Source organism: Acanthopagrus latus, chromosome 20 (genome assembly GCF_904848185.1).
Source record: "Acanthopagrus latus isolate v.2019 chromosome 20, fAcaLat1.1, whole genome shotgun sequence".
Classification (NCBI taxonomy): domain Eukaryota; kingdom Metazoa; phylum Chordata; class Actinopteri; order Spariformes; family Sparidae; genus Acanthopagrus; species Acanthopagrus latus.
In genome coordinates, this window is record NC_051058.1 from 2793066 (window position 1) to 2813789 (window position 20724).

Sequence of the window (20724 nt, forward strand, 5' to 3'; positions counted from 1 at the left end):
TACATTATTATTATTTTTTTTTCCAAATCAATTTTGTGTACTGTTCCACCCCTAGAACCAATGCACAGAGACCAGACTGCACACATACTCATCCCACAGACAGGAGGGCTAAATGTCAAGGGGAAAATACACAGGTTAGGCTTATAGAGGTCAATGGGGAGGCACTGCACTACAATTAACACTCCAGGTATAAGCTGCCTCCAAACACTGATCGGGAACCAGATGTGTCTTCTGATAGCACTATTAATTATCAATAGGTTCATGAGAGGGGTACATTAATCATAAAGAAGTGGTTAGAGGCAACTTTGACCCTTTAAGAAAGAACAACCATCCCTACCATGGTGACTCTGGGAGCGGACCGGCCAATGTTTTTCTCCTAGAAAACAGAATCAAGTGGTTATTTATTAGATTGTGTTGCTTTTATGGAAATAAAACAGGAAAATACATGACATTCATTTACAAGCACAAATCATGTTTACACTGAAAAGCAGGGATAGGATCAAATCTTTGTTGTACTCAAACACCATACAACAGAGAACATTAGCTTTATTTTATGAATCACATCTCTTTTATGATTCAGTGTTGCCCACATGTTACAGGAACAGATATGTGGACAGACATGGTGCAGAGGGCTGCTGGAAATGAGAACAGTTTTAGTGCTCAGATATCGATTTATGTTATATTTTATCTTCCCATCAACCACCGGCTGATGCTACCTGACACCATGACACAACGAATCAAGTCACCTCTCTCATTCTGTCTCATGCAAGCGCTCACATTCAGACACCACGCAAACATGAAATGCCACCAAGCGAGGGCGAAGACAGAGACGGTTTGGAATTTCGAGATGAAAAAAGTGAAGTGGGGTAGGAGGAGAGGGGAAGAGGATAATGAGAAGAAGGGAGGAGGTGTAAAAAGTCACCGTTGTTCCCCACACCCTGACGCCGCAGGGCTTTAGCCATGCGGCACTTTGATCCATCACTATCGATTTACCATCAGCCTCTCATCGCTGTGGCCTCCCACACAACAGTGCACAGCTACAGGGATGCGTTCCCCAGCTCTGAGCGATATGCACACCAGTTTTGACCTTAAACCCAGTGACCAAATGAACCTTTATTTTTTATTTTTTTTGTAGTACATTCTGCGAGAGGTGGGAGTGCTGCTGTAGCTGCGCTGATGAGCATGAGGTTTACATGAAATCCCCTGTGAGAGGAGTATTGCTACTTAAATACTAAAGTACACATAACATCAGAACCAGCAGATCGAGGGTACAAACTGTAGATCAACATGACACGGCTGTATTCATTCCACTGTAGTGCACTGTGTTTCCTCTTCAGAATATCCCTCCCCACCAAAACAAGATTATCAACATGGCATGTCTTGTAGTATTTAATGTGCATATAAGTGAAAATGTGTTACTTGCAGACAAGAAAAGCACATTCATTTTAATGCAATTAAATGGTTCAATCCTCAAGCTAGAAAACACATTCTTTATACATTGTACTCAGTGGGTTTTCTGCCACAGCCTAACTAGGTATGGAATGACCAGCAGCCAATATCCTGGCTTTTTTTCTTGTTTCTCCTTTTTCTTTTCATTTACATTTTTTTTTTTTGATTATTTTTTTCCTGTCACCATTTGAAAAAAAAATCATTTAAAATATATATGTATATTGCAAATATTACTTTTGCAAAACATAAGTAATATAGTAAGTATATTACTTATTATAAGTAATATGTAACAGCTCTTCAACACGTCACATATTTCTCTCACATATTTTATGTATATTTCATGTCAATCTTTACCGATTCATGTATGTAACACATTTTATTTATAGAGAATCAATTTAACAAAGGTATAATGTTGCTCTTCAATGTAATCCTTGACTTTTATGAAATCAGAGAGCAATCAACAACTGTAAGTTGTTAATGAATGAGGTTATAGATTAGTGAGGACTAAACTGGCTAATTAGAGCTAGCATCCATCAGAACTGTCTGCCCAAGTGGTCACGTTTTACAGCACAATATTTGAATGTGATGGCTTTTGTCAGAAATAGCTTTAGTTAAGCAATCAATTTTGTGTAGCCAGAACATAAATCTTAAAAATGAAATTCCAATTTTTATATGTATATATATATAGATAGATAGATATATAGATATATATAGATATATAGATATATATTAGCACCCCTGACCTTCCATACACTGATTTATTATGGCCGTTTTGACCTCATGAGGCAGTGAATTCTGTACTCAATGCACTTTACAGCAGAAACAGGAAAGACCACTGACATTAACCTCTAACTGTATGCTGTAAAGCAGGTCTATTGGCGATTCCTACAAGATGACCTTGAGCGTTATTCCAGTCAATAACTTATCGATGGCCTGATAAATCCATTGGACATGTAACGCAAGGCTGACATATTGACGGTAGTGAGTGTTTCCCCCAGAGGGCACACTCCGTCATCTCCTGCATCCTTTGTTTGGTCCATATCTGATGTCTTACGCCTGGTGAGAGCAGACACTGTGAATAGTGTATCCCTATAGTGTGGGACTTGGTGGACCCACAGTGAACTCTACTATGTAGATTTAAGGCTTGGGAAAATCTACCATTGTTGTACACCTTCAGCTTCAGCTTCAGAATGTGTCAGAATGTTGGTTGGGGTAATGAAGGTAATTCATCTGTTTGTGACCCTGCTATACGAACTGCAAAACAATGAAGCGATCCATTCGCGGTCTTTCACACATCAGTTTACCAGCCTGAGTGTTCCTGCGTGGTTATTCAGAACTAAAATGTGACAAGAAACCTTGACGCACAAGCATTAGTTACAGTTCCCCTGACTCAACATTGTGCTGTATATTTATGATGTGCGCTGTGTTTTCGTCAACAGTAACTTGTATGGTTGAAGAGTGCTACAGGAAGATTCAGCATTTCCCTTCAGCACTGCACAGGCAAACAATGGTATCATTCCACGGCGTCGCCATGTAAAGCACTCACTTATTTTGATGCACTATTTTCTTGCAGTGCAGGGACGGACGATAAATCAACAAGGTTAAAACTGTCAGTGGAGGGATGATTTTTTTTTTCTTTTTTTTTTTTTAATGAGACTTTAAAAGCAAGGCTACTGATGACATAAGTGTCATTGACAGCTCAACAGTAAACAGCACTGGTTATGCTCCTTAATTGGAACAGGACTGTGTTTTTACAGTCAACTGCTGCACCTACATACTGTCAGCAGGAGGGATGTTGGCTGTAACAGGCAGAAATTCCTGACTTTCTGGTGCAGCACCTTAAAGGGGAAAGCCAACAGCGAGTGAAAGCTGTGGAGGAGCCGGTGCACTGAGGAGACCTCCCTCCCAAAACAAATCGACTTGCCAGCATGCCCACCATCAACACTTGACAATGTTTGCTCGGATTTCCAGTCTAGGCTAACTTGCTCTACAAGGGCATCACTGCATTTCCAGCCACCCTTACCCCTGCTGGCCTTGACATATCAGCAGGGCTATCTCCTGAAATAAATGTGGACTCAGCCCACCAAGCTGTCAGCTGCAAACATGTCATGTGTTCACATTAAACACAGAGCAAGGGAGGGGACGGAAACACTTCACTGTTTCTATAACCGTGAGTTTCATTGATAATAAGGGCCATTTCGGCTGATGTTGAGGCTACATGATGTGAGTACTGACTCCAGGGGGCTGCTGCCATGCTGTGATGTATGCCGCAATAAAGCTAAATCTTCTATCACTGACTGTAAGACTTCACATACTCTTGCATTTCATATTAACACACAACGTAGTGTATGTAACATCTCATAAACCGGGTTTGCTAATGGTGCCGATGCATTCAGCTCATAGGCCTGGAAGGTGAAACTGAATTTAGACAAACTGATCATCAGTTTATCCTCACAGATGCGGGCTATCATTATAATCTGCTAACCCTGAGTTCTGAATATAGCATTCGGTAATGCCGTTAGCATGCTTCAGTGTTTTACTGCTTTACTGCTACACAATCTGAGAAGTAGGGGACCTTTACAATTGATATCACTGGTCAGCTTCTATGTTGGCCTGTAATTACAACAAACAGTTCAAAGTTTTGATTTCCAAAATGTGCATTTCTTTCTCGACTACCACCCCAGTTGCTGATTCCTTTCAATCAACACCTCACTGAGTGAAGACACGGCTGAGTTCTTGCTTCGTTAATCATGGTTCATTAGCATATTAACAAATCAATTGGCACGAAGAGTGCCTCTCTCTGTACCTGTGGCAAAACACTGTGTCGCAATATTATGTAGCGCACTGAACGTGTGATTTGTTTCACACCCCCCCACCCCTCACCCGACACACACAAACACACACCACTGCTCCCCTGCTGGGTGTGTTGGATTGCTATCAGTCCCTGAGAAAGCCGCTTACATAACCACGCTGCCAGCACCAGCCCACGTCAGCCTCCATATTAGATGATAGCATCTTAAATGGCTTTTTGACAATGTTGCTTCTCACTTCCAGTTTTACGAACACAAGCCCACTTTTTTAGTGTGAGGGCTCTGGGCCAGGTGACTGCTGTTTTGCCTGTAAGCGATGTTAAGTAAGACGATTTTCGATGAAAAGGAATTAAAGGGGGGGGTGATGTGGTTTTGATTGTTTCATGAAGACAGACAGGAGATTATGCAGTTGTTAAAGACACATTCTCAAGGACTTTGAAAATAACGATGTGAAATATTTACGCTCGACTAGTACAGGGGTCGGGATTGTAAAGCATGAAAGCTGATCATGACGCGATTCGCAAAAGCAGAGTAAAAAGTTGCCAAAGTTTACCGGTCGACTTGCAGGGGGAGAAAAAAAAAAAAAAGGCTTTCTTCATTAACACTCCATCTCATACAGCAATCCCCCAAGCACAGATAGAGCAGGGCGTTCGAGCAAGGGAAAGATTAAGGGAGGGAGAGCGAGAGCAAAGATTCGATAAAGAAGGGGAGAGTCTTATTTCAGTGCTTCACACACTGTTGGATGATCAAAGTAGAAAATGCTGTTTTAATTCCAAGAATCATATCTCATCTCCTGTCCACAAGCTCATTATAGAGAATTATGCTGCAGGACAGAGGGGGAGAGAAGAAGAGGAGACGGAGAGACAGAGGAGGCACACAGAAAAAGACCCCGAAATCCAGCTAGTCTACTACAGTCTACTTAATACTCATAATGTGCTATCGGCTGATGTACAGCTAACCTTTCTCGACCTGTTCTAGATGTTGTAAACAAGCATTTGGGACCTTTGCACCAGCCCTGAGGCATTTCCCGGTGCTGTAGCCCTCCCTAGCAGAGGGCCAACCTTGAATACAGCACATTTTGACACAGACATGTAAGTAAGTTGTGGCGATGCGGTATGAGCCACGAGTCATTTCATTGCTCAGCTGAGGTCCATCAAATTTGCCTTCCAACAACTCCACGCCCACATACCACATCGTCTGTATTTAACACGTGTAAGAACAGAAAACAGCCCATGGTTTGAAAGTTTGAGGCAACAGACAGACATGTATACGATTAAGAACATAATTAGCAACATAATTACTTTGAGTACCGAGTACTAAGGTGGCAACATTTCTCCCTTTCAGTGTTCTTTCCACAATAATGGTGCTTTCAGACCAAACCCAAGGCTAGTTATTCATTTGTCCAGACTACATACAAAGTCAACGAAAAGATGCAAATAGGCATGATTTGGCATTTAATTGCACTGGGCAGCACAAATAACACGGCACAAATGATGCCAACATGCAAAATTCATTGTTACTGACTTCACACTGACGTCAGCGTCGCTGATGTCGGGACATTTATGAACAGCAATTGAGGAGAGGATAATATTCATGAATCGTGGCTGTTATTTTGTTAGCACAGTAACACATCCACTCATACCAAGACAGAAAGGAACTGGCATGTAGGAAAGTGAGAGAGGAAGTCGGACTTCATGGTAAGTCATGGAAATTTGTCCCAGCGCAGCATAGGCTCCGATCAATCGGAACTCCATTCAGGGAGCAGGCGTTTTATAAGTTGTTTGCTTGTCGTCTGGCTGACAAACCTGAATTCAGGCTTTTTACATCATGTTGTTACGATTGTAAATTCACTGTCCTTTTGATCCAAATTAGCGCAGTTAGATCATAGAGAAGTTCTCATCCGTGTGGTAAAACAAATTCATTCATTCTACGTCTACTTTGCTGGTTGCAGTTACTATTCATTGGTTTTAACAGACCTATTGAGAAAACGAAGCAAATATTCTCTTTGCATCATAAGGCAGCTTTTCCATCAATATAACATTTTTTGAAACTCTCCAGAGTAGATGAATCTGAAAATGCAACCAGTGTTCTTTAGGGTGGATTAAAAAAAGTTTTGTTGAAGGCTGAATAGCAGTTTAACAGACAAAATCCAAAAAGAGCAATGTTTCTTCTGTTAGATGACTACATGAAAATTCTGTTGTGACGCATGGCTCAGCACACTGTAATGCAGGCGTTACCGTCTTCTTCTTAACAGGTTGCATTTATCAAATCTAATCAGTCACTTCTCTAACAGAAAATATGTAAGTATGAAAATATGACTGAATTGGGACTTTGACTGTATTAAAACACATATCGTGGACTGACACTCAGATCAACAGATTTGGATGAATGGTTTGAGGTGTTTGTGTGTCAGTGGACAACTTTACCAAAATAACACTAACACTAGTCGGAACGCGATAATTTCACACGTGTACGGTGTTTTCAAAATAAGATGTCCAGCCAATGCAGACATATGTGGCTATAATCTGTAATCTATGACAGCACTCATCACTGAATGTGTTACCGAAAGAAAATATTAGTCTACTCTTAAAGAAATTCTTCACAAATACAATTTTTTAATGCTAAGTAATTATCTGTGAATGAGCTAACGGCACTAATTCAGATAGCAATGGATTAGTTTGGGCAGAGTGTCATGCTCCCAGCTGACTGAGGCCACAGCTGTACCAGCTGATGTCTGCCTGATATTAAAAATCACAATAAAACCAATCCCCTAAAGTAGATGAACGGCCACAGGATGACACCTGATGTCAGGTTGTACAGCAGCAACGAGCATCGAGGCGTGACAGTCCTGAAAACGACCCTCCCAGTCCTGGCAGCGCTTACCTCCGGCAGCAACAGACACTGACACCTGCACTCAGTGTGCACAACCGTCCATACATTACACCTCCAGCTCCCCATTCAACTGCACAATCAGGCTCAGCAGGGGCTCCAGTCTCCAGTCATTACAGCCAGTTGATTCTAAACTCATTAACAATGGAGCCATAACAATAGTGCACACAAAAGCAGAAGGTGTGGGTGGACTGCCTTCACACAGCAGGGGGAGAAAAAAAAAGGGAATGGTGGGTTTTTCATAATCAACTGTCAGTCATTTGCTAAGATAAAGGCTTCTTTAAGTCTGCATAGGGGACAGAAGCCCACAGTTGCAATTTAATTACCATTTTGCTGGAGTTTTACAAAGGAAACATAAGTATGCAGTGTCATGACTACGGAGGATTGGCTTCATGAATAGAAATGTGTTTCTACAAAAGACAGAGGAGAGACTTGAATTAGAGCCTTGACATATTCATCGAAAGTTACGGTATTTCTGTCTCCTCTGGCCTCCTGGTTGAATATGGAATAAAAAGACAAAAGAACTGGATGAATATTAACCAGTCTTCTCTGTACTGGGGGAGAATCTTAGTGACCTTGCATGCCCTCTAGGATTTCTCCACCGACTTCCACTTTGTTTAGCTCTTGGCCATTTTTCAATTATCACACTTTAAATACCGAATTTTTCAAAGCAATACACATTCAAATAAAATCTTCATGGACACGTCATAGTCCTGGAAACGACAGCCGGGGTATTGATAACAGCAGCATTTCCACGCAGCCTGAAGCAGAGAAGACGACGGCACTTGACAAGGTGTGCACATTTTGCTCGAGGAGCGAGGTGTGAGCGAGACAAATCTGAATATTGATTGAGTCCATTTAATCCACCTCGGTGCCTATTGATATGTCAATCATCCCGCCAAATCTAGTAAAGCGTATTAGTCTCGCAAGCAGCACAGTGGCCCAAGGACACCGCTCTTTTCTGACGTGTTTTAATTGCTGTTGGCACTGCGCGCCGTGACTCATGGTAATGAGTTAATGAAGTCATTGAGATTTAGTGAGCAGCCACAGGCTGCGGACTTCCTGCCGAGAATAGTGCACCATTCAATATGGCTTTATTAACATTTCAGAAAAGTGCGACACGTCACATCAGTTGCACTGATCACGGCGATTGGGATTATTTTTTTGTGCCTGCCAGATCAGGCTGGAGGGAGCTAGGTGGGGCTGGGTAACTTGGGATGTGGTTTATGGCACCATATGTGGAAGGATGTAAATCCTTTTCTGTTTATGCTATTGTTTTCTTTTTCAGTTCACACACATCCCATCATATACAGAAGATTTACAATGCAATGCCATGCAGCCAAACCAGCACTAACCTCTAGGGATGGCAATGTCAGTATGTTGGTCGGTTGGTCTGCCCACTACTTGGTTTAGACTTAAATTTCTCAACTATAAAATGGATTAGCAGGACATTTTGTATAGATGTCATAATATGCTACTGACTTTGGTGACTCGCTGACTTTTCATCTCGCACCATCATCATGTCAAACATTGTCAAAAACAAATTACATTCCCATCAGCCTTCCCAGTGTGTAGATTTGACTGGCTGAGTAGCATCACTTGAGATAATTTATATACATACAATAGGTCTGTAAGCATTCGGGGGCTGTTAAATCAGTGCCATAAGGGCTGAAAAGGCTGCACCAGTTACAATAGAGATGCTCCGTCTCAATAATTTATCGGTTACAGGTCCAGATACAGATTACGATGTTTGCAACCCGGAAACGCCGCCCTCCTGTCACTGACCTCCGATCTAGAAGGTCTGACTATTGGTGGGTAAGTGTCATGGCAAAATGGAGACAAAAGAGGAAACGTGCTTGAAATGCAAAAGTCAAACAGTTCCAGTTTGTAAGAAGACAGGTGGGGTCAGAAAAAACTTCCAAGGGGAATTATAAGGTTGTATCAGCTCAGTATTCTGTACTTTTCAAAACCTAAAGATTTAGATTTCATGTGATCTCGAACAAGACTGACTCAGCCAAAAACAAGGGGGGAAAAAAAGGCAAAATAAGGTTTTGTGGAAACACATTCATGTGTTATGTCATATTTAACTGATGTTGAGTAATTGCTTCAAGCCTGTGCCGAGTGATCAGTATTCCGCATGTGTGACTGAGGTAAGGCTAGTCTCAGTCGGAGGCAGGGGAGATATCTGACAGAGTCTTCCTCCGATCTAATTAAGTAATAACCCTCGCTGAGAGAAAGCCAAGAGGAAAATCTATAGAATTCATTTCCAGAGATGTGGTGGCAATTTGTTTCAAAATGACAAATATTGCATTCATTAGATGTACAAAAACATAAATCATCATCTGAATTGGTTACAGGGCGAAGGACCCTATTTAACACTGTTGGTCGTTTGGCTTTGCTAAATTGGCACATTAGCGCGGGTTGAAAGTCTGTGCCCTCTGTCCCTCACCTCGCCACATTTTCCTCCTCAGCTAGCAAATCTAGGGCTCCTTGTGCAAATATTTTTGGGCACCTGTTGAGACTAACAGCATGCTGCATAATGGAGAGGCAGTTTGGAGAGGAGAGCGGGAAGAGGCCAGCCTGCAGATTGCAAGGTGGTGGGACGGGGCTGTGGTTGTGGCTGGAGAGGAAACGTTCCCCTGCTGTGTGAAATTACATCTGCACTGCCAAAACTGCAACATAAACAATTTCAAATATCCCAGATTTGCGGGAATGCACTCCTGTTCACCTTCATAATGCGCACCGTCTAAAGGATCAGTTAGCCGAGGCCGCCTGCTTGTGGCTTTTGTTTGTGCGGAACACATCAAACTCTCTGACAAATAGTATTTTGATGGTGTGCGAGCGAGGCAGTTCTTTCTTCCTCCACCATTGCTCTGTTGATATCATGTGGGGAAACAAATTGAATGATGACTGAAGTGGAAAATGACTGTTAGTATATTGTAACTCTGTATAAACTGGTGAAGCATTGTAATTATACACCGGAGCCGAGCATGAAATGTTTACCCAGGGAAAACAGCTTCAGAAATGCGCAACACGTACGTGTCAATGCATGAAATACAATGGCTCTTTATGGATGTGTTTAATTATTACATTCCGCAGCTCCGGAGCGAACGTGCTCCCTCTGCCTTTGACAAAGCGTCATATTTCACGTTGGCATGCGTTTCAGTCAAATGAGAGCGAGTCAGGTTGATAGATCGAGGGTCTGTAGAGATGATGCATTTCCCCTGTGATTGCTTTCATAGCCATTACTCACAGCATAGGGTGATTAGTAGGCCGCCGGCTGACACCTCTGCTTGTGCCTGCACGATACCGCTGTCTCATAGGAGGGTCCAGTTACCTCTGCCACAACGCTGATCTTTGATTGCCAGGCTCAATCAATGGGCTCAAAATAATGGATTATGTGCGTTCCTATCAATCAAAGCCTGCTCTGTGAAGGAAGTCATGAAGGACACGCAGCAGCCGGGCTATTTATGAAAGAGGCTAGAGGACTTTTAGAAATATCACTCACATTCCGTCTCCTGGATGTCATTGTGTTACCTGTCAAAAGTATTTTTGGAGGGATGTGTCAGTGCTGACCTTGACTGGAATCTGCACGGATCGAGCGCGAGCGCAGCAGTGACAAAGTGTTAGCTCGACCTTTAAATGAGGTAACGTCCACTGACACCAGCCTGTTACAGAGGTTTATGCTACTGGAGCTGTCACTTCATCAAACAATCAAGCTAAAACAAGTTACATTTAATACTCACAGCATATTGTTTGAAGTCATGCGCTTTCAACCCCTGTATCCTGAACTAGCTGTAGGACTGACAGTGTTCATTCACGGTGCTTTATTTTGATCAAAAATGTCTACACAACTCTCAGAATTTTTTGGTGCCATGATTAATTGTTAAAAACAATTTATTAAGAGATTAATAAGATTAAGAGAGTTGAAATCAGACACAATCGCTACAGGTCAACTATTTAAAGGGTAACCCCACCAACTGTACACTAAACACAAGTGTGTTTAAAGGTCAAGGGGAGCACTGCTGTATATTTGAGGAAAGTAATATAAAGCCTTTCGTGCCTCCAGAAGAAGCTACATGTAATCTTATAATTGCACTCCAGTGATATCACTCAGTGGCAACGTTGAATCATGGGTAATGTGGTGCCAGGTGCTGTATCAATTTTGATTGTTTGTTCTGAAACTTTCCATAATGAGCAGTGTTATAGAAGTGCGAAGCTACACCAGACGCCACTCCATCACTCCACTAGAGTCATTTTATCAGATGATATACATACACACACACGCACATATAGTAGTATACATATATGCAATACTACTCCAAAAAACCTGTAAACACACATTAAGTGAAGGATTGGTGGAGTTACTCTTTCATTTTTATTTTTTCACATTTAAATGTTTTCAAATTAGGGAAAAAAAAAATACTTGGCAACATTCCTTCCTAATAATTTATCCTTTGTGATGTCTTAATACATTTTAGCAAACTAAAATGTTAACATTGTTTTAATGTCATTTCATCAATCATGTTTAAATCATTATCATTCATTTGGAGTAGTGTTTCTGGCTTTCTAGAGGTCAAATAGCCAACTCTTTAGCTACTAAATGTTCCTGTCTGGCTTTCTGTCGTCTGGTGCTGAGAAGGTAGTGTATTGTGTTTTTTGCTGACAAAAAAAGCTGCGTGCTGTGGTTTAAAATGGGGCTATGAGAGGGAGGTGGTGAAGCACATGTGTAAAGTTGTCAATAAACTGAAACTCAAACTGTAAACCCAAGTGGAGCTACAGATTCAGGTGATAACTGTATGTTCATTACCAGCGACCACTTTGATATGTTCAAACATTGTTTCCACAGCACTGCTTGATGCTTCTAATTAAGACATATCAATAACAGCTGCTTTAAAGACCTGGAAAAACATATTGTCGCAGCTCTACATGAACACACTACTAGATGCAAAAAGGAGGCCAGTTTTGATTTCTCATTTTCTCTTATCTTTTTCTTTTAATTCTCATAATATAATGTCACATACTGTAGTGAAAAATCAGGATTTAACACTTGAATCAGAATGAGACAACAGCTGGAGGTTTTTATGCTCACAGTCTATCAAATCTGGTAAGATCACACAGTCCTGACCAGCTGAGATTTTCAGTGCGAAACAACTGAAAAATAATTCAAATAAACCAGAAGGCAATCCAGGCACTCCAAATACAAGAAAATGTGTCAAAGGATGAGAAAATATGTTATCAATTATGAACCTTTTTAAATAATTTACCTGCTATAATACAGAGGTTTTAATAATTCCCTCCCAGTTAGACACATTTTCTTACTACTAATACTTTTGAGTATTATCTGGATTGCTATCTGGTCTCTGAAGTACCTTTTGGTATAACATAGAGCAACCAACCATTTCCTTTCCAGTTACCTGTATGTTTAATTCAGCCTTTTATATAGTGCAGAAATGAACTTGAGGGCAGGTTTGCGGAGGCTTTAATAACTGCTCTAAAAAGAATTAGTAAAAGATTTATCAACCATTGTAAAAGACATTATTTACAGCTTATAAACTCTTTATAAAGAGTGACTCATTTGAAAGTTGTACCAATGACAAATTCACACAATGTCCAGTGTTACAAAGCTATCAGATCACCCAATGTTAACAATAGAGCAACATATTCTGATTCAGCAGCTTTGATTTCTTATTATATCACAATTGGTAGATGGAGCATGGACATGTTAGCATAAAAAAAGTTGTTTTTCTTTGTGCAAATGCATCTGCTCCAGCCAAACTGCCTCGTCAGATTCAATTAGAACAAATTAGACTGCATTAGTGATGGCCTATTAAATGATGGGAGTCACTTCAAAGAACACTTACATAAGACCTGAGTTTTTCTGGTTGTTGTTTTTGCAAATAAATATATCCGATAGATGTTTAACCATACAAATGTGTGGCCTGTCAAATTCAGAAGATTCTTAAGTGGATTGGAAAATGACATTTCCTCAATTAGTGTTCTCAAAATAGAGGCTGGGATGGCAGCCCGGGGTTATTGCATTGGACGAGATCGTTATCCGCGGCGCCCTCAGAAATAGGCCATGCCCCCGGTTGGTCCCTTCGCTCGCCCAAAACAACCAAATTAGACATGAAATCTGTCACGTGACAGTCATTGTGCATGAATCACTATCAAATTCCAGTCCAGTGTCACAACAGTACCGAGATCTCCTCCAGCCATTAATTAACAGGGCGATAGTATAACATCAGCACAACCATAAAGAGACCAGGGTCTGCAAAATCACTTATGGCTAATAGGCTAATGAGCTAGCTAAAACACTCGAAGTCAGTGAGCCGCCAGCGCTGTGGAAATCATCCCCCGGAAACACTTTTCTTTTCTTTTTTTTTTTAACTATATTTCCCAGGGGGCATTGTGGCAGCTGCATGGATGATTCCTCCTGGTTTAATTTAATATCTTCATGCATCCCTAGATTGCTGTCTGCCAGATAAACCGCTGTGGCTGCAGGAGGGATGGAGAAAGGGGACAATGAAAAGTCAGGTGGCGTTCGGGCCAAAATCAGTCCAACTTTGTTCCAGAGGACGGGGCTGGACGGTAACAAGTCCCCGCGCTGCTCAGGTGGGTTTGAGCACTCAGAAGTAATTCTTGAGATAATTCAATTTAACTTCCAGCGAGCAAATATTGACTCACTCTCTTGTAAACATTTAATTCTCTCTGAACAGCTGATTCCGGGCGATGAAAGGACCAAATACTAATTAGCGGAGATTACTAATTAATGTTTGAAGTGATTAATAATGTAAAAGTCACTTTTTGCATGGCCTGGGAGGATCATTTCCTAACCTTACCTCTTGGCACAGTAAGACAGCGACTGAATTATTCTCTCCTCCGATGCACAAAATAGAGCTATAGGGTGAGATCGGCTGCCATTTGACTCTCCTCACCCAGGGAATGAAGACGGGCATGAATATTATTACCCCTCCTGAGATGGACTGCAAAAGAGTTCTGAGCTGTTTAGACTGAGCCTGATGCAATATTGATGGCGCTGGTCAGGCTGGCACAGACAATGCTCCGAGTCGACAGATCAATGCCACATCAAGGGAATAGAGGCAGTTTAGTGAAGGGAGCACAATTGAACTGAAGGCTGATCCACTTTAGGTGGACAGAAACTATACACGGTAGGCTGCAGCAAAAAGCCTCAGTGGACTGTGTATCATCAGGAGAACAAAAACAGCCTCCCCGAAAAAAAAAAAAAAAAAAAACGACAGTGAGGAGACATGATCCAGAATGCTGCCATACATTCACCGCTAGTCCAGTTCTACATGGACAACTATGATTTGAAGCATCACATCATCTCACGTCAGCGTCGTGTTGCTGCTGCCGCCATGCATGGTTGACCCACAACCAGCTGACTATTGCAATTAAAAGAGTGAGCAAGCGAACATAGTTGGTTGAGGTAGCAGAGTGTTGTAGCATGGACACAGGAACAGTTTTTACGCTAACACCCCTGAGTGCTTCGCTGTCAGCCTTTGTGGTTCGTTGCCCATGGCAGCAGGAGTCACTTCCCTCTGCAGAGTCCTTTTTGTGATTTTTCCACTATCATCTAACTCAGAGAAAACACTGGCCGTAAATTGCTTGGGTATAAGACGTGCACATTAGTCTTTTATTTTAAGTTTCCACATAAATTGAGTGATTAAATTTAATGGCGGATTTCCATCAGATGATTTAATTGTAACTACTGATTTAGACTAAAGTGCCCTTAAGTGATTTGAGCCCTGTGGTGTTTCACTACTGTGGCTGTCTTAATCAGCTTAATCCTGCCATTTGAGTGGTATATTGTTGACAGTGGACATGATTCTTTAGCCATTTTGATTGACGACTAAAAGCTGGTGTTGCTATAAGACACAATATCAACTTTTTGGTATGCGACCAACTGAAAAAAAATGTCTACTACATGTTATTAACGAGTCCATATAGTGATAGCAATCTACTGAGAGTTGTTTAAGCTGTCAGTCTCTTTGCAACATTCGGCACTTGAGAGACCAATTGTGTTGATTAGTTGGCTTTCGACTCTGAAAGTGGAAGCTTGGATTGCTAATGTTCGCACTGATTACCACTATACATTTGCCGGACCCACCATCTGAGAAAGTCGTCTGTGGAAACTGGAAAGGGGCAGGCACTTTCAAGAAGACACTTGGCAGGTTGGCAGGGATTAGCCCAGGACAGGCCATGACATGGGCTAATTTAAACAAATCACATATGTGCTAGCAGATTGGTTTAGGAAATGATTGTGGTTTGCAATGAAATAAGTAATTTTGATCACTTTTGGTTTCACGCTGGACACAAAGGTCAGTCCAGAAACTTGCGATAAATAGTCCATGACACGATATTTGTTACAATATCAAAAAACAAAGGATGACTTGAACAATTTAATAATACATCTGATGTGTACAACAATTCATATATAATTTGCTTTCACTTCTTACTTCTGTTTTACTTCTTTAGTGAAATAAAAATAGCTGGCCATGACGTAGGCATGTGCAAAAAGGGGCCATAAATTGTCCTTGACAATGCATGATTAGACTGTGTACAGCTGCAAAACAATGCAGCAGCCAGTGGCAATCTCTCCATCTCTCTGGCTGTCCAGCGGGACTTGTCCCACCGATCTCCCTCCCTCTAGTTGTCTCAAATGAGGATGGACGGTTTAGTCGCTTCTCCCGCTGTCATCGCATCTAAATCACACCCATAGCTGCAATTAGTTCCTCACAGGACTTGGATTGGTCTGAACCACTTTGGTGAAAACATAAGCGAAATTAAGCAAATTCAACTGGATTCCTCGCAATATATATATATATATATATATATATATATATATATATATATATATATATATATATATATATATATATATATCAACAATTCATATCAACAATTCAGTGCCAGCCAGCCCACAGGGATACTGTGCCAATTAAATTTCAATACCCATCATCATCATCAGTGGTTCCAAAAACTCACACCCCCCTGGCAAACACTAATGAGAGGGTTCCACTAACTGAATACAAGTCATTACAATATGAAATGATTCTATCTCATGTTAAAAAAAAAAAAAAAGACCAAATACATCTACAAATTTAAACAACAAAGATATGGTGTATATGTTATCTGTTAGCAAAATACATTTAAATACATTTCTTTAAAGCTTTAATATAAAAATGTTCTGTATCAGCCTGTCTTTAACAGGTCCAGCCACACACCAACCATGACATTGTATTCTCAGTCTAGCTACTGAAACACTCTTGTCTCATCTCTACTATGCTCAGCATTCCTGAGGGATTAGAAGTTGTATGCAAAATAAAACAGACCAGCCAGTACACAACATCTCCAAAGGCAGAGGGAGATAGAGACTGAGAGCATCGACACTTGGAATGTCTTCTGTTTTACACCAGCATATGGATGTTTCAATTCTGCCATATGTGCCTGAGGGGAATTCTCCCTTGAGCTAGCTCTTCCTCTTTCTTCTGCTCCTCCTCAGGGATCTCTGGCCCCCTCCACCACCGCTCCTGTCATCCCAGGCATGCTAGCTGGGAGCCTTTTCTCCACTGCATCCTCCCCTGGCTTCTGTCACCAACCGCTGTCTGAGTGTCTCAGCTGAGTCCCCATCTCCCTGTGGCTCCAGCTAGCTCTGCAGTGCACTGTGCCAAATGTGAGGTAATTAAGACACAGAAAACTCCTCCACTCAGTTGGGAAGAGGATTGAAAAGCTCATATCTGTCAGAAGCGGCAGCGTCCTGCTAATTTTGCCTGTTCTGAAAGTGCTTCAAGGGTGTGCCAATTACTATGTGCATATAATATAGGCAGTGGCATGTGACTCGCATGGCAGGAGAGCTCAGTCGTTTGGGAGAAAGAAAAGTTTGTTTGCATTTTGATGATATTCTTCTCAGCCACAAAGCACTGAAGTACCAGTGAACTCAATCCAGGCTAGATATTTACCGTTTTATTCACCAGCACATAGCCGCTAGTCATGATGTTCAGCTTGCAATAATAATCATGTAACAGCTGGTCATGACATTTACATTTTATTAGTTATTAGCTGTTAATTGGCCCAAATCTGACTACACAAAAAAAGACAAATTTAATTTCCATTTCAACACCAGGTGTCATTCCTAACACAGAATTGATGGGATGGGTGAGTCTGATTTATGTGCCTGCTAAACCCCTAAAACTATTGTTTAAGTAAAGGTGTCACATGATGGACAAAGCAGCATTTTTCCTATCCTGATCAAAATAAAATCCAGAAGCATCTTTGCCAACATTAATACATTAATACTCACACAGGGCAGGCAAATTGTTTAAAGGACCATGCTAAGTGAATGTATATTTTACATACTGTATAGAATGTACAGTTCAAGAGTTCTGAAAGCACACTTTCCTTTTGCTAGTCTTTCAAGCAGCCATTAACTTCTGTCACTTCAGTATGGAAATTGTTAAACTGTCTAAAAAAAAATGTTTTATGTTGTGTAATCAAGAGCTGCATGATATATCGTTTGAGCATCGTCATCGCGACATATGTGTGCGCAATAGTGACACTGCAGGGCCTGCGATGTAGGAGGCAAATGAACTCATCTAATTTTAAGGGTGCCTGGCACACACTGTGCATGCAGTCTCTGCATGCGCAGTAATCTACCAATCATTAGTTGTTATTCAGTGTGCTGAGGCAGACCACGCCCCTGCACATGGAGTGAGTCGCTGGTAACAACACTGAAAAATGAGCAATGAACAAGAGAAAGTTACCAAAAACAAAGACTTGGTGCCAAAAAGAAAAGCAGCGTCAGTTATCTGTAATTATTTCGGCTACAAGACGGATGATATTGACCAAACACGTGTTCTGTGTCGACAGTGCCTTGCATCTGTTGCCACAATGAGAGGTAACACAACTAATTTATTTGACCGTCTATGTTGGTACCACATAAACAGCTCAGAACAAGAAAAACAGGTAAGATCAATGCAGGTTAATTGTCCTCAAGATAGCAGCCGTGCAGCATAACATAAAGTGCTGTTCAGGTCATCTGATGTAAATTCCTGTATTTTTTCATATCGCAATCACAATGTCAGTTTTCTTTTCCAATATCTGGCAGCCCTAGTGGAATCCATTATAGTGAGCATCAAATGAAAATCTGCTACAATTAATTATGAAAACAAATAATCCGACAGTGACCAAAATCTGAAAAGTCTGCACATCAATACCTGGAAATAATAATGTAACTGACTAATTTAATGATTGATATTTACAGGGATTACACAGCTGAAGCAAGGTTCAGCAGTATCGACTTATTGACAGATATTGAGCATAAATCAATGGCTATCATTTAGCTGGCACGTGAAGGATGTTATGTATGACATGGGCAACTTCATGCAATACCACTGTTTTTTTTGTTTTTTTTTGTTTTTTTTTTCCTTTAATGGCTTCTCAGAACTGAAATGCTAATGCCAATAAGCAACACCTCAGCTAACAGTAACACAACAGTTACATCATGCATAGACCTGTTCCGGTTGATTCATAATGAAGCAGTGTGAGTGACTCCCCCTCCTGTGTTTTCACACCCGTATCATATTCCCTCCATGACTCACTCAGAGGGGGGTTAACAGGCTGGCTCGATATATGTGAGAACATCCCCTTCCATCTGACACACTCCCTTCCCCAACCCCTAATGGACCCTAGGGAAACTTCATTATTTATCACTATTGAAGAGGCCTTTCAATTATAATACCTCGGCCCCCGTCTCTTACCCCACAGTCTGGGTGCGGAGATTGAATACCTGTAGCTTCAATCTGCGATAAATCAATTCCCCCCGCCACGTGAACAGTTCAAAGAACCTGCACCGGTGACAATTTGCCGCTCTGGTCGGAGAGGGCCGGGACAACGGCGGTGACGTGTGGTGGGGAAATAGAGTCACTGACAGCTCTGAGATGTACACATGCCTCCACCTTCTCTCTTCAACCAACAGCTCGTGGAGTAGCTTTATCAGCCCAACAGGGCTCCTCTCAGCACGTCACGTCTCTCACGTCCTGTGTGATTTTTCAAATTGGAGCCTAACGCCAAGCTTGACAAGGTGTTGATCCCGCATCCCTCAAGCTTACGTGCTGCGTGAGCGGCAGTGTGAAATGAATGCCCGGGAAAACACCACCTGCTTTACGGAGAGGCAGCTTGTTGTTAAATATATTGCAGAAATAATAAAAAGGTACATTGTAAAGGTTCGGCTGGCCCAGTTCAGCAAATTGGATTATTACTGCGCCAATTCACTGGGAGCAACAAGGAAAAGGTTCCTTAGAATGGTCTATCGTGTGTGAATGCAAAATTAGCAGATAGTTTAGGGGCTCAGTAAACAATCGCCCACTGTAAATTGATAATGATTACTGATTATCACAACAACAGAAGACATTTATCAGCCTCTACAATAGAAGCAAGCCTGAACAGGGCTCCTGGTCTGCGTGCACTGGCAGAGGGGGTGTCAGTGTTTTTGCATGTAAATATTTGGATGCGTATTTTTCACATTGTGGCGGCAAAAATCAGTTATAAGAGCCACATTATGGGGACTTATTTTCCTGGAGACAAAAGGCTGGTTTCCACCCAGCACCCTGTTCAAGTTCTGAAGGAGAGGCTGAAAGAGAGGCTGTGTAAATCCCGAGAGTATAGGTTTTAGGGTTATGTACTGGTTATGACTTAAGCGAGCGTAACTCTAGTCAAATAAAGCATTTAATAATTGAATGCTTTTGCTGAAGAGATGAAATCAACACCAAAAACCCCACCTCCGCCCCACCAGACTCACTACCGAGTTAACATTTGGCCAGAATCGATCAAAAAAACGAGACGGAATGATGGAGCAAATTAACACCAAACTGGAAACACACGCTCCCCTCTGCCTTTTCAATTTTTCATCTGCTGGAAATAGATTTTGAGATGGATCTCAACCCAGAGCTGATAAATTTTAATTCGATCCCTCCCATGCATCATTATTTGCACAATGCAACCAGCAGTCGTAGCTGCTGTGCTCTGAATAGCAAGTCTACATTCAAATTCTGCGCAGAATACAAAATTCCCCCCCCCCCTATACAACAAAAGGCAATCATTCCATTTGTTTTCCCACACAATGGCCTCTGGATAATAGTAATATGGGGGTGGGGGTGGATGGAGGAAAAAGCAACCAAGTTATCTGCCTTTCCCAGTCTTCGTCTCTGCCTCTTCGTTATGAATAATAGATTACAGATGAGACCGGGAGTTTGCCTTGCAGGGAGGTGGGTATGAAGCTGCTTGAGGTCAGCGCAGCAGAGCCGAGATCAGTCTTTTACCAGCCCTCTCTAAAACATTTGGAGAAGTATCCTCGTAACGGCCTTAGCAGGACTCTGTGTAACGACTGTTTGGAAGGACACGGTTGTTCAATGCACAATGTCATGCTTTTCAAGACGACAAACAGCTTGGGACAGCTATTTTCAGTTCCTCGGTTGCTAAATATGTGGTAACTCAGCCCGTGGAGGGCTCTGCCGTTGTGCGCTTAATACATTTCATCCCTCCTGTTCCAGGCTTA

The 20724-nt window shown here is 41.6% G+C and overlaps 1 protein-coding gene across 16 annotated transcripts in view; it reads right to left on the bottom strand.

Moving 5' to 3' along the window:
• The window catches only part of LOC119010272 (protein shisa-6), a 65034-nt gene that overhangs the window by 21934 nt on the left and 22376 nt on the right, over positions 1–20724 (bottom strand). For 9 of the 16 annotated variants that reach the window (XM_037082277.1, XM_037082276.1, XM_037082271.1 and 6 more), the window contains exon 5: positions 338–376. The exons of the other annotated variants lie outside the window; for them this stretch is intronic. In XM_037082277.1, coding sequence (XP_036938172.1) covers positions 338–376 — 39 coding nt within the window. The remainder of the gene's footprint in view (positions 1–337; positions 377–20724) is intronic. 16 annotated transcript variants of the gene reach the window in all.